The sequence below is a fragment of the Perca fluviatilis genome, chromosome 11 (assembly GCF_010015445.1).
Source record: "Perca fluviatilis chromosome 11, GENO_Pfluv_1.0, whole genome shotgun sequence".
In the NCBI taxonomy this organism is placed as follows: domain Eukaryota; kingdom Metazoa; phylum Chordata; class Actinopteri; order Perciformes; family Percidae; genus Perca; species Perca fluviatilis.
In genome coordinates this window covers 24,755,398-24,770,084 of record NC_053122.1, presented here as the reverse complement: position 1 = coordinate 24,770,084, position 14,687 = coordinate 24,755,398, and the positions used below count along the sequence as shown (strand labels likewise).

The window sequence follows — 14,687 nt, the reverse complement described above, 5'->3', positions numbered from 1 at the left end:
GTCCTGTTACCTGTCTTTTTCTTGCCCTTCTGGCCTGGGACTGTCTCTGTGAATTCATGGGCATTGCTCATTAGCATGGCCAGTGTTGCATTGTGGGCTCTGAAAAGATCAACCACCTCGTGAAGCGCCACATCTGTTATCAGGTCACAGCTCACCACCAGGACGTCCGTCTGAAGAAGGAGGTTGGAAAGAAAAAGAGAGCAAAGGGAGACCAGCCATTTATGTTAATGTCTAACAGTAAGATATGACAAAATTACCAAAATATATTGGATCATTCAGGCTTTCAAATAGAGGTTTCTATTTTGTTTTCCACCTGTTGTGATTTTAAAAACATTTCCTATGTCACCCCTGAGCGCGCGTGCGCACACACACACACACACACACACACACACACACACACACACACACACACACACACACACACACACACACACACACACACACACACACACACACACACACACACACACACACACACAGAAATGTCTGAAATATAGTTTGAAGGGCGAGTGATGTTTATAAAGGGAGGTTTGCTCACTCACGACAGTCACCTTGGCATGCACGTAGACTACACAAAAATATATGTGGCGACAATGCTCCACATAAACACCTCAGAACATGGGCTTAGACTGTGTTATTTTCAATATTCACAACAGAAATTGGCTTACTGACCAGGATTGTGAGACATACATATAGACAAAGAGAGAGAGAATGAATAAATAACAGTTTGGTCAAAAGTGAGCTATTCCAAGTTTAGCATTGTTTGTATACAGGCAAAACCCACAAACACAGTTAAAATGACTTAAACTCTGAAAACAGTAAGTAATAAATCCTGCTTTGTTTCATGGTTTAAGAATGTGTCCGTTTTCTCCTCAGCTGATCCAATTCTTTTGTGTGTTGCATTTTATGGCCTAAATGACACTTTCATACTCATATTCAAACCTTTTATAATAGCCTTCAGGCTATTATAAAAGGTTTGAATACAAGTTGCCTTTTCATCTTTTCAGCTGAATAAATATTGCTATATGTACAGTAATATCATAGCAATGAATTCAAAGAAATGACGGAAAATGAAATGTTGTGACATTCAGTAAGATTTATCTATCAATGTTCACAATAATATAGTTACAGATAAATTAAGTTCCCAACAACAGAAAACCGCCTTATAGGAAGACCAAACACTAGCTAGCTTTTCTGCTGTTTGCTAAATGCATTTAAAATTTTGTTCAACTCTTTTGTACTAGTTGTATTTTTCCCATTTTTTGTTTTAAGGACCGTTTAAGTGCTTGACAGATGACATATATGACACGTTTACTTTTGAGCCTGTCGGCGCTCATATCTCTGGCAAAAATAAGTGGGCAAAATAAATCAAGGCCACTTCTAACTGTGCAAATATCAAAATATGTTTGTATCCGGGCCTGGCTCATTTTTCTATCATTCTCCTGGCAGAGACTGACACAATATTACATAAATAACTTCCTACCTCCCTCTTTTACCCAGTACAACTAACCAGGCTGGCTGGCTTTAAGCACCTTCCTATGAACTGATCCAAAAACAGCACTGCTCTATGACACAAAGGAAACAAGGATCTTGAATCTTGATTTCCAAAACTCAAATGACAAAATCATTTGAGTTTTGGAAACCCTCCATCACTCTCCAGAGATTATTATTCCATCATAATGCAAACTATTTTCAGCATTCCAGCTATGTAATAATATCTAAACCAATCAATGTTTTTTAAAACTGTAAATCAATACACAGCTTGTGAATTCCATAGACATATCACTTGCTCTACCACAAACAGTGAGCACAAAACAGACATCAATCTTATTAACTGGCCTCCATGGACGCAACATATCTGCATCTGTGTTTGCATGTGTGTGCAACCGCATTTGTGTGTCTGTGTGCGGTATCCATCTGTCTGTCCAGTGATGAAGGCTGTCAGCATAAGAACTAATCCCACCATTAGCACCATCCGCCTTAATGACAGAGACATCTTTACTCTGTCTGACGGAAAGAAAAAGGAAAAGAAAGAGTGAGAGAGGAGGGGGGCAGCTTTATATAAAGAAGAAAAACCCATGAGAAACAAAAACAACAACCACTCAACAAAGAAAGAAAAAGATAGGAACATTAGAAGTATAGAAAAAATGCAAAGATGGATGGAGGGATAGAGGAAAGACTGAAGAGAAAAGGGATGATGGGAGGCAATACAATCAACAAAATACTGGCAAAACGACATGTACTACATTCACTGAAACACATCGACATATAGTTGTAGTGCATAGTGTATGTAAAAGGATGCATCTTAAGATATTTTAGAAAACACAACCATGACCTTAACTCTTTAGCCTGATGAACAATATAGGAGAAGAAAAAAAACTGCAGCAGTACACATCTTTTTCTGTCTTCTACATTCTTAATTGCTCACAATGAAAGTGGAGAGGAAGCAGAAGTTAACCTGTAGCACACTTCAAACTGCTTTCACACTGCAATTGCCAGTTGATGGATTAAGGGTTGTGGAAACTAAAATGGATTAAGAAATTCACTTGATTTTGTAAGTAACGAGCACTGTGGTTGAATGTTGACGAGCTGAGTAGAGTTCTGTGTGTGTGTGTGTGTGTGTGTTAGTAGAGGGCCAGGACCTAGATGTAACTCCCAGCATAACCTGGTCTGGACCTGGCGACAGGAAGCTGCCACGGCAAAGCTGGAGGTGTCTGCAGGAGATCTACTGACACTGAAACTCACAGACCTTTCAACTCTCTCCTCCCTCTAACACACACACACACACACACACACACACACACACACACACACACACACACACACACACACACACACAGAGAGCACTAAAGTATGCACGCACACATACGCTCACACACAAAAACATGCGCCTGCACAATCCCCACACACAGGCACACACACTCAGGCGACAGCAGAGTGGAGTCAGCTGGAGAGGCAGAGACACTTTGGCCTTTCAACCGCCAGGATCACTGGACAGGTCAGGACCACACACACTGATGCGCACACACACACACACACACACACACACACACACACACACACACACACACACACACACACACACACACACACACACACACACACACACACACACACACACACACACACACACACACACACACACACACACACACACACACACACACACTCTCTTGTCCCAGGGGTCCAAAACTACTGGTTACACAATCTCAACCCACTTTATTAGAACTTGGAAACTTTGTATGTATGGTGATTGTGTCCTGTCGTTTTTGAGCTTGCATTAAGAAGGCCTTTTTATCATCATCAAATAATGTCTACACGGTCACTCCTCTGTCACTAAAAGGTTTTTAAGTGTGGACAAAACATTACTTATACTAAATTGAAAAATGTTCAAATCAAAGTATAATATAATATATATAATATTTTGAACTGTAGAGAACAAGACTATACAAATTAACTGGCCATATATCTTATGAGAGTCTGAACATTTTGAAAAACTCTCAATTCTCGTATTGCGTATGAGAGTGAATGTGTCTTTCCAGGATGTACTCATGGATGTATCATGAGAACTGAATACCTTGTTTCAAGATGGCGCCCATACAATGTATACTATGTTCTCATATTTCTCTATTTTTCATGTCCGTAGCAAATACCAAACTAGTGCATTTCCAACACCATCTGATCCCGCGGGACACTTTTACCATGAACTGTACCCAAAACTTGGCTTAAAATTACATTCTTTAGATTATTTGAACTATTGTGTGCTACAGTGAGTAAGAAATGGGTATATAGGGTTGGAGGTGAAGAGCAAGGTGTCCCGCTCAAATGAAAAGCCTCAGCTCCTTCTCTCTTCACCTTTTGTCTTGAGTCTTACAAGCTGACTAACAGATGAAGACCAAAGGTGAACCTTTGAATGAGCAACAGCAATGTATACATTTTTCTTTTAGCCTGCAAACACTCATTCTGCCAGATGATTAAGCCTGAATGATAATACAAATGTCAAAGAGGCTTTAAGCATACAAAGCAAAAAGTGGCTGTAAAGTACTCCTTTCACTAGTTTGGCTTATTGTGAAAGACCTAAGTAATAATCAGGAACATCCCTCCACTTTTGTGTAACTTCGCTGTTTGAAGAGTGAACAAAATAAAATATGCTGCTTGTAATCTCTCTTTTCAATAATCAAGAGGAATGACCTACTCTGCTCACCCACAGTGTACACTGATTCCTGTAAGTATTTTGTTAGATAGGTTACACCAAATCCCCTCATGGGAGGGTGTTTGTGTAAAGAGATGAGTGAGTGAGTGTGTGTGTGTGTCTATACTGTACTCATGCATCAGTTTGACAGTTTGAGTGATCTCTGTGCAAGGATTTGGCAGGCAATGGTTACAGTTCTTCACTCATCACCCTCCAGTGTGTGAGTGTGTGTAACTCAATGCCTCTAATCTAGCTGGCTGCTCAAAGGATTAGGGACTCGACTATTCTCAATGGGAGCATGCTGGAGCTAGTCCTGTGTAGGGTGTGCGTGTGTGTGTGTGTGTGTGTGTGTGTGTGTGTGTTTACTATCCATCTATCAAAAAACTCTTGAGCAAAGACAAAAATAAGAATCTGTACAGACTTATTCAAATGCCAAAGGAAAAACATTAAACCCACTTGTCACAACAAATTTGGCAATTTAAGTCTGATAAACCCGTTCTCTAAAGCAAAGCCGACCGATTTTGCTGTGAAGAATGTAATGAGCTGCCGTGGCAAGACACTTATGTCTTCAAATGTATGTTTGATGTGGTACACTTTAAATAGAAAAAAGGTATGTGGGAGCACATTTCAGTTTTTTTCAACTGAGACTGTTGGGAGTGGGAATTCTTGGGACTGTTATGAATCATTTTTTATTTTATTTTTGGGATCACAATAAAATTCATAATCAATCTTTAAGCCAAAATTCAAAATGTTTTTTGGTAATGTTACTGCAGAGAACTGCCAGTAAAATGGCAAATGCCTGCAGTTACCTTAACTTATTTAATAAAAAAAATTGACAAGAAAGCAGAGAATAGCATGTGGTGAAATGTGGTGTTTACATTTCACCACATGCTATTCTCTGCTTTATTTTCAATGTTTCAGACATTGATCAACATTATTTAGCTTATGTTTCATACTACGGTATAGTTAATGCCTACTATTTTAGTGCACATTGCACTAAGTAAGAAAATATCCCTAAAAGCTTGCATATTGAATGAGTCATGTCAAACTCATTCCCCAATTTATCTTTTTTTTTTTTTTTTTTTTAAACATCCAAAAGCTTGACTTCATTAAAGACTGGACAGGTTGAATTTTTTTTCTCTCCATAGCATCACTAGTACACATTGTGTGTTATGTAATATGGCATTTTTAACATACACTATTGTTTGGGGGTATTAGAGATAGAGGATAATAACTATGATCCTTAGGTAAATCAATACTTCCCCCCCCTCAACCCTGGAAAGTGTAGAGAAACCAAACAGGAAGCAGTAATTATACTATAAAGTACAGATGTCTATAAACTCAACATTACTAAGCCATGTTGCCAACCCTAAGCGATCAGTGATGGTCAAACAATAAACAAGAGCAATTGCTTTAGAAATACATCAACTGTTTTAAACTACACAAAACCTCATACAAACATGTCTGCATGGTCTCAGGAGGTCAGTCAGAACCATGGCATATACCGAGGGACGACATATAGCCAAACATACCTAAACACAAATGTTGCACAGATGTGCATGACTACAGGATGAAAATAAATGGTGCACTGGGTAAACTGGCAGCACAGGGAGTTTGAGTCTTAACCATGACCTCATCTGTTTAGAGAGAATCGGATGGAGGGATCATCAGGCAGGATACAGAGGGGTGTCTGGAAATTGGGGTTGGGGGTCATGGATGCCATGTCAGCATGCGTAAATGCGTGCGCCTGTGCGTGTTTGTGTGTGTATTTTAAAAAGGTGAAATGAGGCACTTCAGCAGCCTTGACCATTTGGGGGAGGGAAAGGCACGGCTCAGTGGTCACCCAGCAGTACACACAACGCCCACCTAAACCTCCCCCTCAATCTTTGTCATTTTGCTTCTCTACCTCCGACCTCTCTCTCAATTTTTCTAAGGGTTCACATTACACAAGAAAAAAATCTCTCTCATTACAAAACACTGGCTTACAAAACATTTGGTATGGGCGAGTGTATAATGATTGTTGGACTCTCCCCTTCCACCACATAATAAAACCTGTTCAGTTGTAGTTCATTATAAACAACCTAACCATGTTATCTTGCTCAAACTAAGGTTGTAATGAGTCAACAATAATCAATTAACAACACTGGAACACTTCAGTCTTTTGAGGAACTGGCCTTCTTTTCATTAACTCACAACAGATTGTTTTCTGTTTGCTATAGTATATCCCTGTCCAATTTAGTTTATCAAATAATACAGATTGATAAAATATTACTCTATTTATATTGAAGCAATAAGAATATCTTGTGTATCAGTGGGCCATTGGGAAATTGAACTCATTTTTGAATGCTGCTTTTTGCCATTTAAAGTGAAAACAACATACCATAGTTTGCATAACTTGCCTTTTGTAATTTGCTCAAATTATTGCTAAATGTAGAAGTAATAAGTTAAATGTAATATTCAAAATGTACACTGCAGATCTGGAACATCCGGGGGGAAATAAACATTGAACGACTATTCTGTTGGAGAGAATTCAATTTGGCTGCCATGACCTTGGCTATACCCCAAAGCAATTAATGGTCAATCCACCCATGTCTACATACACAAAAATACACACACCTTGATCTTCTGCTGGATGTGTCTGAGAGCGTCTGCAGTGCCCATGTCTCCATCTTCCTGGATGCAAACCACATCCAGTTTCATCTTCACGTCTATCTTCATTTTAGGGTCTGCTACCATCATCTTCTGGACCTCTTTGGTGGTGATCACTATCACCTCTGGAAAGACCGTTCACAGCAAATAAGTGTCAGGCATCATATGCAGCAGACCGCTGCAAAATGTCAGGATAACTCATAGCTGCAGTGCTCCATGTGTTTCTTTTAAGTTAAGTGTTCCTTTCTTGCTAATAAGCTATGCATCATTTCTTCTAAAATCATCATTTTCTTCACTGAAATACATAAAAAAATGTCTTCATCTTCAGAAAGCAATAAAACACATCACATAGCTCACTAAAACCTTATGTAAACTACATTTAGCTCCTAAAAACAAAGAACTCCTAAAACTTTTTATGATGGTATGATATTTCTTAAAAGAACTTCCATAGACCTGCATTTTCACAGGAAAAAAGAATTGTAAAAATAAAGGTCTTTCTCTCTGATCCATGACTGAATTACATTTACCTAAATGTGAAATATTGCTCACATAGAGCTAAGAACAATACCTTAATCATTACAAAGATGACCAGGAAAACCACATAAGATGTCTATTTGACTATGATACATCCTTAACTTTAAAGCAGGCTAGGACCACTGCTCCCCCTTTTCATTTTTTTTTAGAAAGTTGGTAATAACATTAACAGACCACTTCATGAATCTAGAACAGTGCAGAGTCCATGTGGCTTAATTAGCCTTGTCTGCATAAAATGTTTTCTACCGGGCATTTGTTCTATGGCAGCCTAGTAAAACCAAATTACAGGGCTTTGGCTAGCTGGCTGCACACAGTAAACCATTGGCCACACAGGATGATTATGTATAGAAAGCTAGTTTTATTTAGGCTAGTGAGGACCTACAGGCTTTTATAACAAACGGCCCTGTTTACTGGCAAGAACAGCATACTGCAAGAAAACCCTTTATAAGCCCATAGTTTCTGGACCTACTGCATGCTGCAGCACAAGAGGCAAAAATCTGGACTGTAAATCTAGACAGGAAATGCACACCTGACCTGACAATGGCTGATGATGTGATGGCAAGCTGGTGAAAGTAAGACTAGAAAAGCAGCACAGTTGTAAACTTGTTTTAGGTGAAAGAAGCAATGTTGCTGGGCCGGGGGCAAAGTGAAAATGTAACCAAACATCATAGCTACCACTGACCAGGAATGGAATAAAGAATTACAATTTGGTCTTGTAATCAAAAATGTAACAGCTTCAAAGAAAGTGTACCACATTTTTAAACTAACTGTTTCTTTTTTATTTCAGTATATTTCGACTACCAGTGATAAACTTAACTGATTTTAATTCCCAACTATTAGAGTCAATATTTTGTTTCTCTCTCAGTATAACATCAGAAGCTGACATACAACTGCTTGTGTTTTAAACTTGCACAGGCAAGTAGAGGAAATCTTATCTACCTGCAACATTGAATTTTGCAATTTATCCATCACAATAGATTAGATAACGTAGAACTACAGTTTGTAGTTCCTCTGTTGCTCTGTGACTTTAGCCACAATAAATGTCAACTGTAATTTATATTTATTTTTCAATCACAGTTGATTTGAATTTCTTGGTAATTATGATAAAAACACTACAGTGTTATATCATAGGGAAATGATAAATTACAACAAGATCCGTTTTAAGTATCTCAGTAACATTACTAATAAATAAAGAGACACCATTTTTTTTTTACTTTTACTTGGCTTTTAAAACCAGTAATTGTACCTATAAAATACAATGTTAGAAAAGAAAGACAGTTATACTCGTTAGGCCTTTCCCAATTCCCAGTCTTAGTCCCACCCACAGGAGAGTCAAACCGAGGAGTCGCGGAAGAGACGCGAGGAGAAAGGAGTCGAGGCAACAGGCAACAGGCATAGCCTTTATAGGCTATTTTAGAGTAAAGCACAGCAAAGGTTTGTATAAAAAGAACTATGCAAATATATAGAGTAGATCACAAACACACTATTAGTGATGCATGGATCAGCTCTTCCTCCAAATCCGTGCGTAGTCTTAAAATCATCCACGCTCCACCCACCCGAGTGAACGCTTTACTACCTCTCTACCCCTGTAGGCTCAGTTGCTTTTAATATTATTTATTGTATTAATGTATGAGTGTCTGTTTTAATGATTTACTTTAATTGGAGAGGCGGCTTTGTAAATGTTTCCATACAGGCAGTAATGTCATTGCAGCTAATATCGTGGGATATTAAAGCAGCTAAACTAAACACTGTAGTTAGAAACTTGACAGAGGAAACAGAACTAAACTTTAGCTTCTGAACTAATAATAATAATAATAATGAAGTTAAGCGGCTGTTTCTCGAGCGTCTCTCTGGACGCACTTACAAATGAAGCTGTCAGTCTGACAGCAGCTGTGCTATGTTCACATTTTAGAGAACATTAATAATGTTTTTAAAAAGGAGAGTGAGGGGGGTGTCAATCAAGCACAGACTCTACACGGCCACACACTCCTGAGAAGAGGACTAATTAGGCAGCATCATTTCTGAGTAGTATTTTTTGCCTAGTGACATTTTTAAGACAGTATCCTTAGATATGCAGAAAACATGAATAATAATAGTATTCTGTAGTAGTGGTAGCAGTAATTGAGGCAGGTGTAGCAGTAATATGGGTATTAGATGTAGGCCTAGTTGTTGTTGTAGTAGAAGTGAGAAGTACTTTGAGCTCTCACCTTCAAAGCCCACCCTCTCCAGCAAGTTAAGCGGGTACCACATGAGGGGCTTGTTGCCGACAGGCAGCATTGGTTTGGGGGTGTTGTATGTCAGATCAGTCATACGAGAACCCCCACCAGCCGCCATCAACACCGCCTGGAGCTCCATGATGTCTGCTGGTGAAGGCTAAGAGGGAGGGACAAACGTAGATTAAAAGATTCATATAAACTGAAAATGTACCACAACTCAGATTAAAATCTTTTTTATTTGTATGTAGACGCTTCTATGTGGATAGGTGTTGTATAGAAACATAATGTTGCATACTTTGTATATAGTTTGTGAATGTGTGTATGCTTTTAGTTCAGTTGATGCTTTATATGGCCTTTTGCTGAGGCAACTCTGAGGCTTAGTCTCACTTTGCCAGACCTTCCTCCTAAGCGCTGTGGAGGTGATTAACTATCTTACCAAAGGTAGAGACACTTGATACACCTGTTGTTAATGAATTGAATAACTCGTTTTTGATGACTGACTCAACACTAAAGCTAAATGACTATTCCACACTCAAGAAGGTGAAATGTTTTCTTTCTTCTCTACCACATGGATGATCCAAATAAAAACAAGGTACACTCTGTGTGTGTGTGTGTGTGTGTGTGTGTGTTTGTGCTTGTTTCACACATTTGAAACAAGCACGTGTCCGTTTTCAACACAGCACGTTGTCATTTCACCACATTGTAATACAGTACTGCAGTACAGCACTAGCTAACAAAGTGAAACCAAATGTACTGTGCAGGCATGGTCATTTTTGCATAATATGGCACATAAATCATGAGGCAACCAGCATTTCTTTCTACATTTCTTATGTCCAAATTAGACAGCAACAACCAGGGTTTACACGTATCTGATACAACTAACGTAAGCCGTGCACTGGCAAAATATGGTCAAGGCACACTGCCAACGGAATCTACAACATGGCATTAAGAAGGAGGAGAAATTGTCATGCTGAATCGCTCAATGTTTTGAAAATGAGTCTAAATGTACCTGTCACTGGTCCCTGTTGATCCGCTGCCACTTGAAATGACAGCAACGGTAGACGCATGTAAAGTTAGTTGCTGTCACTGTTGTTAGCACTTAGCTAACGATAATCACAGAGCAGCAAACGATACCGCTGCTTCAAAGACAGCTCACGAGCAGCTAGACACGTTTTTTGAAAAGCAAACACCCACTCGGATAAGTGTCTGTGAAAAAAATAAATTACTCGTTTAATATTTTGAAAACGGTTACGTTTTAAAACCTAACGGCTAGCATAGTATGATGACACCAGGGTGCTTTCAGTGAAATGCGTCCGTGTAGGAAACTACTTCCTCCGTAAAGTGGTTCCTACGGAGAGGAGAAGAGCGGAGGGTGTAGTAGGACATACTGATTATGTTTACAATACAATAGGCTACAACTTTATTTGTTGAACATGTGTCTTTTACCCAGTGGCGGAAGAAGCTTTCAAATTATGTAGGCTACTTAACTAAAAGTAGCAATAGCACACTTTAAAATCCATTACAAGTAAAATTCCTGCATTCAATATTTTACCTAAGTAAAACTAGTTGCAATAAAATACTTAAAGTAGCAAAAGTAAAAGTACTCATTAAGCAGAATAGCCTCTGTCAGTGTTATATTATTGGATCATTATTAATCATGTGTAAATAAGCACTACTTCAATTTTGTAGTTGGTCGAGATGGAGCGTATTCTTAGTTTAATCTAATGTATCATATTTTATAAACTGGTAGGCTACAACAAGTCCATACGTTTTGTAGGTAAAATCTTAATCTGAAACTATAACTATAACTGTTAAATACATGTAGTAGAGTAAAAAGAGTAGTATGTGCCCCTGACAACACCCTAATAGAAATACTCAGTACCTCAAAATTGTGTGAGTAAATGTGCTTAGTCACTTTCCACTAATGCCTACAATGCAGATATAACACAGAAACAGAACATTAAACAACAACAAGATGTACTACCACAAGGGTTATTTGTAGATGATGGAGTATTCTCTAATATCAGTTTATTCTATCAGAGCAAACGTAAATAAATAAATGAATAGTAAAAATAGTTTCTTGCCTTAACAACTCAGTTTTAATAATCACTGACATGAGGTTATAGGTATATATATATATATATATATATATATATATATATATATATATATATATATATATATATATATACACACACACATAAGCCAGAAAAATGCTGATGAAATAGTGTTAATATTTGTCTTATATTGACTCAAGAATCACTAACACATTAAAGGAATCTCATAAATGTAACCCTAATGACCAAGACGATTATGGAGATGATGGTTATTATTATCATTAGTTGATGTTTCAAACAACATACATGAACAAAGGATACAAAATCATAATAAAGATACAAAACAAACTGTTTATTGATGCTATAAATGCTAAAAACCATAATATTACATAAAATACAATGTAGCATCACATATGTATTATCGACAACCAGCCATCACTATCCAACCCCATCATTAATAGTTAAAAACATCATCACCATTACCCAACACCAGTTGTGTAGAAGACTCATCATCAATGTACACTATCACCCACCCAAAGTAACCCTAGTAATAATAGACAATGTGACATCAGACTCTAAATGGAGTTATGAAAGAGTTCAATGCGTTGTTGTTATTGATGATGTTTTTACATTTTCACATTCATTTTATATGTCAATTTGTTTTCAGTTCTTATGACTACTATGGAAGAAATAAAGACTACACAGGCTTTTTTTCCTGTTGACCATAGTAGAAGTAATTTCTTGGGTTCACACACACACACACACACACACACACACACACACACACACACACACACACACACACACACACACACACACACACACACACACACACACACACACACACACACACTCACAAAATGGTGTGAGCCGATTAGCAGCCAGAAGCCACCCAGCTACTCCTCCAGACTTCAAGCTTGAAAACTCCCAATTCACAGAGCTGAGACGTAACAGCAAATTGAGCTCGGGGAATGTGGCTTTGGTTTTGTTTGCTCTGGCCAGGAGATGAGCTTGACTGCTCATTGCTGCTTGCGCGCAACCAGAAGAGCGAGAGAAATGACTGAAGAAGGAGACAGAAAAAAGAGAGGAGGAGACAAACAAGCTTGTCTGTCTGTTGTTGCCTGAATGCCAGAATAATGAAATAAGATAATAATGAAAGAAGCAAGCCTGGCGGGTTGAAATGTTGGAGGAAGATGAGAGAGGAAGTAAAAATCGGTTAAAAAGACAGGTTCCTGGAAAAGGGGTCCTTAAGTAATGAGGAGAAAGGAGTCGGAGAAAGGAAACAGCTGGGAGAGGAGTGAACGAAGGGTAGAGAAAAGAAAGAAGGGGGGAAAAAACAGACATGACACAGAGATACAGACAAAGAGAGAGTGGTTTTCTAAGATGTCACAAACAGCGGGGAGGCTTCACATTTCCTTCCAACAGCTGATGATGTTACCTTGTAGTAAGAGTTCAGTCATATCAGCTTGAGTTCCTTTAGGAGTGAAACATTCAGGGAACGTATGGCTCATTATGTCAAAATGGGGGTGTAAAGTCAGTGCCATTAGCACCGAGATAGTGATAAATCCACTTTTCAGCAGCAAATCACAGACTGTCGTCTATATAACAACATACACCAAAGGAGGAGGGGGAGGACCAGACAGATAGTGGAGTTAGTTTGCAAATACCACACCAAGCATTAATGTTTGCATGATTAAGCAAACTTCAATTAAAAGTGCTGGTGTTACATTTAAATAGGTAGTCCAGCAGTGTTGTGTAGTGTTGCATTTTCCATAACAAATAATTATAAGTTGGGGAATTAAAAGAATGGTCAAAATCAAACTCCCACAATGTGACCAATAGCAGTGTTTCATTAAACGCTTCCTGCCTGGTAAATACCCAATTATTTAAATGTTTCAAAACCCACATTTCCAGGTTGTAATGAAGGTTTTCTGTTAAAAAAAAAGCTATCTAAGCCCAAGCTGAGATAACCTCATTACTTTCTTAGACTTGCTGTCTAGTAAATTGACCTTTATTTGTTAAATCAGTAGATTCCATTTCTTGCTTTTTGTTTGAAACATCAAACATCTCTAAAAAAAAAAAGAAAAAACGAATTGTTTTGCACACTCTGTGACATTGTTTGGGTACTTTGGATTGATATCCTTTCCAAAAAGAAATGTATTAACTTATTTATTCATGTGTGATTTGTAGTGACTGTGGAGCCTTTTGTCACAAGCTATAGACTTGACTCAGGTAGGATTAATAAACACACTAAATTACTGTAAAACGTAAATCAAGTCATCTAATGAAAAATGATGAAGCTGTTTACCTTATCATGAGATACTGAGGAAAAGTCAACTCCCAATGTACTGTAAAAAGTTACTACTGATAGCACTTTAAACAGCATTTGTGAAAAATGTACACTTATAACCAAAAACCAGATGAAATCATTTGCCTGGCAAATATTACAAGCTACAAAAGGTCCTTTATGTTTTCCTGTTTCTTCTCAGTTTATAAGGTGTCAGTGTGCAGGTGCCTCCTTCTCATTAAAAGGGGGATCTTGCAAAAAAAAAAAAGCGGGGCTCCAATAAAAGTCAACCCAAACCACTGAGACTTACAGAGGTTACTGCTTGACTGGTTTACCACAGAGCGCTGATGGGTGCAAGACATTCCACATAACTAAACTGGAGAACTGGGCTGCAGTTTACTGGTGTCACTGAAAGCTCACATGACAAGAGGCAAACATGAAAGATACAAAAGGTGGATGATAGTGTCTTTTGTCCCAGCACACATGAAAAGAAGAGGCCATGCCCGCGAATGCTGCTACAGTATAGTCATATCCTTTTTTCCATGGAAAGACAATGCTATTGCATCATCTTGTTCTGCATATGGCATGTTCATCATAAAAAAATAAGTGCGTGTGAAACACAGAGACAGATCGTTATCAGGATTGTCCTTTCTCCTCTTTCTGTGGGAAATTAGAAAAGGAGAATAAAAAGCTGAGAATGAGGGTAAGAGCCTTCACAGGCAATTGAAAATTCACTGATCCCTTATGTTTTG

General features: G+C 38.3%; 1 protein-coding gene across 1 annotated transcript in view; it reads right to left on the bottom strand.

Moving 5' to 3' along the window:
* eif2b3 (eukaryotic translation initiation factor 2B, subunit 3 gamma) overlaps nucleotides 1-10,920 on the bottom strand; it is a 38,084-nt gene extending 27,164 nt beyond the window's left edge. Inside the window, exons 1-4 of the mRNA XM_039816559.1 lie at nucleotides 10,601-10,920; nucleotides 9,583-9,748; nucleotides 6,809-6,966; nucleotides 11-170 (exon numbers count right to left, since the gene is read on the bottom strand). Of these exons, the coding sequence (XP_039672493.1) occupies nucleotides 11-170; nucleotides 6,809-6,966; nucleotides 9,583-9,730 (466 nt within the window). The 5' untranslated portion in view covers nucleotides 9,731-9,748; nucleotides 10,601-10,920. The remainder of the gene's footprint in view (nucleotides 1-10; nucleotides 171-6,808; nucleotides 6,967-9,582; nucleotides 9,749-10,600) is intronic.
* Between the last annotated feature and the right edge of the window lie 3,767 nt (nucleotides 10,921-14,687).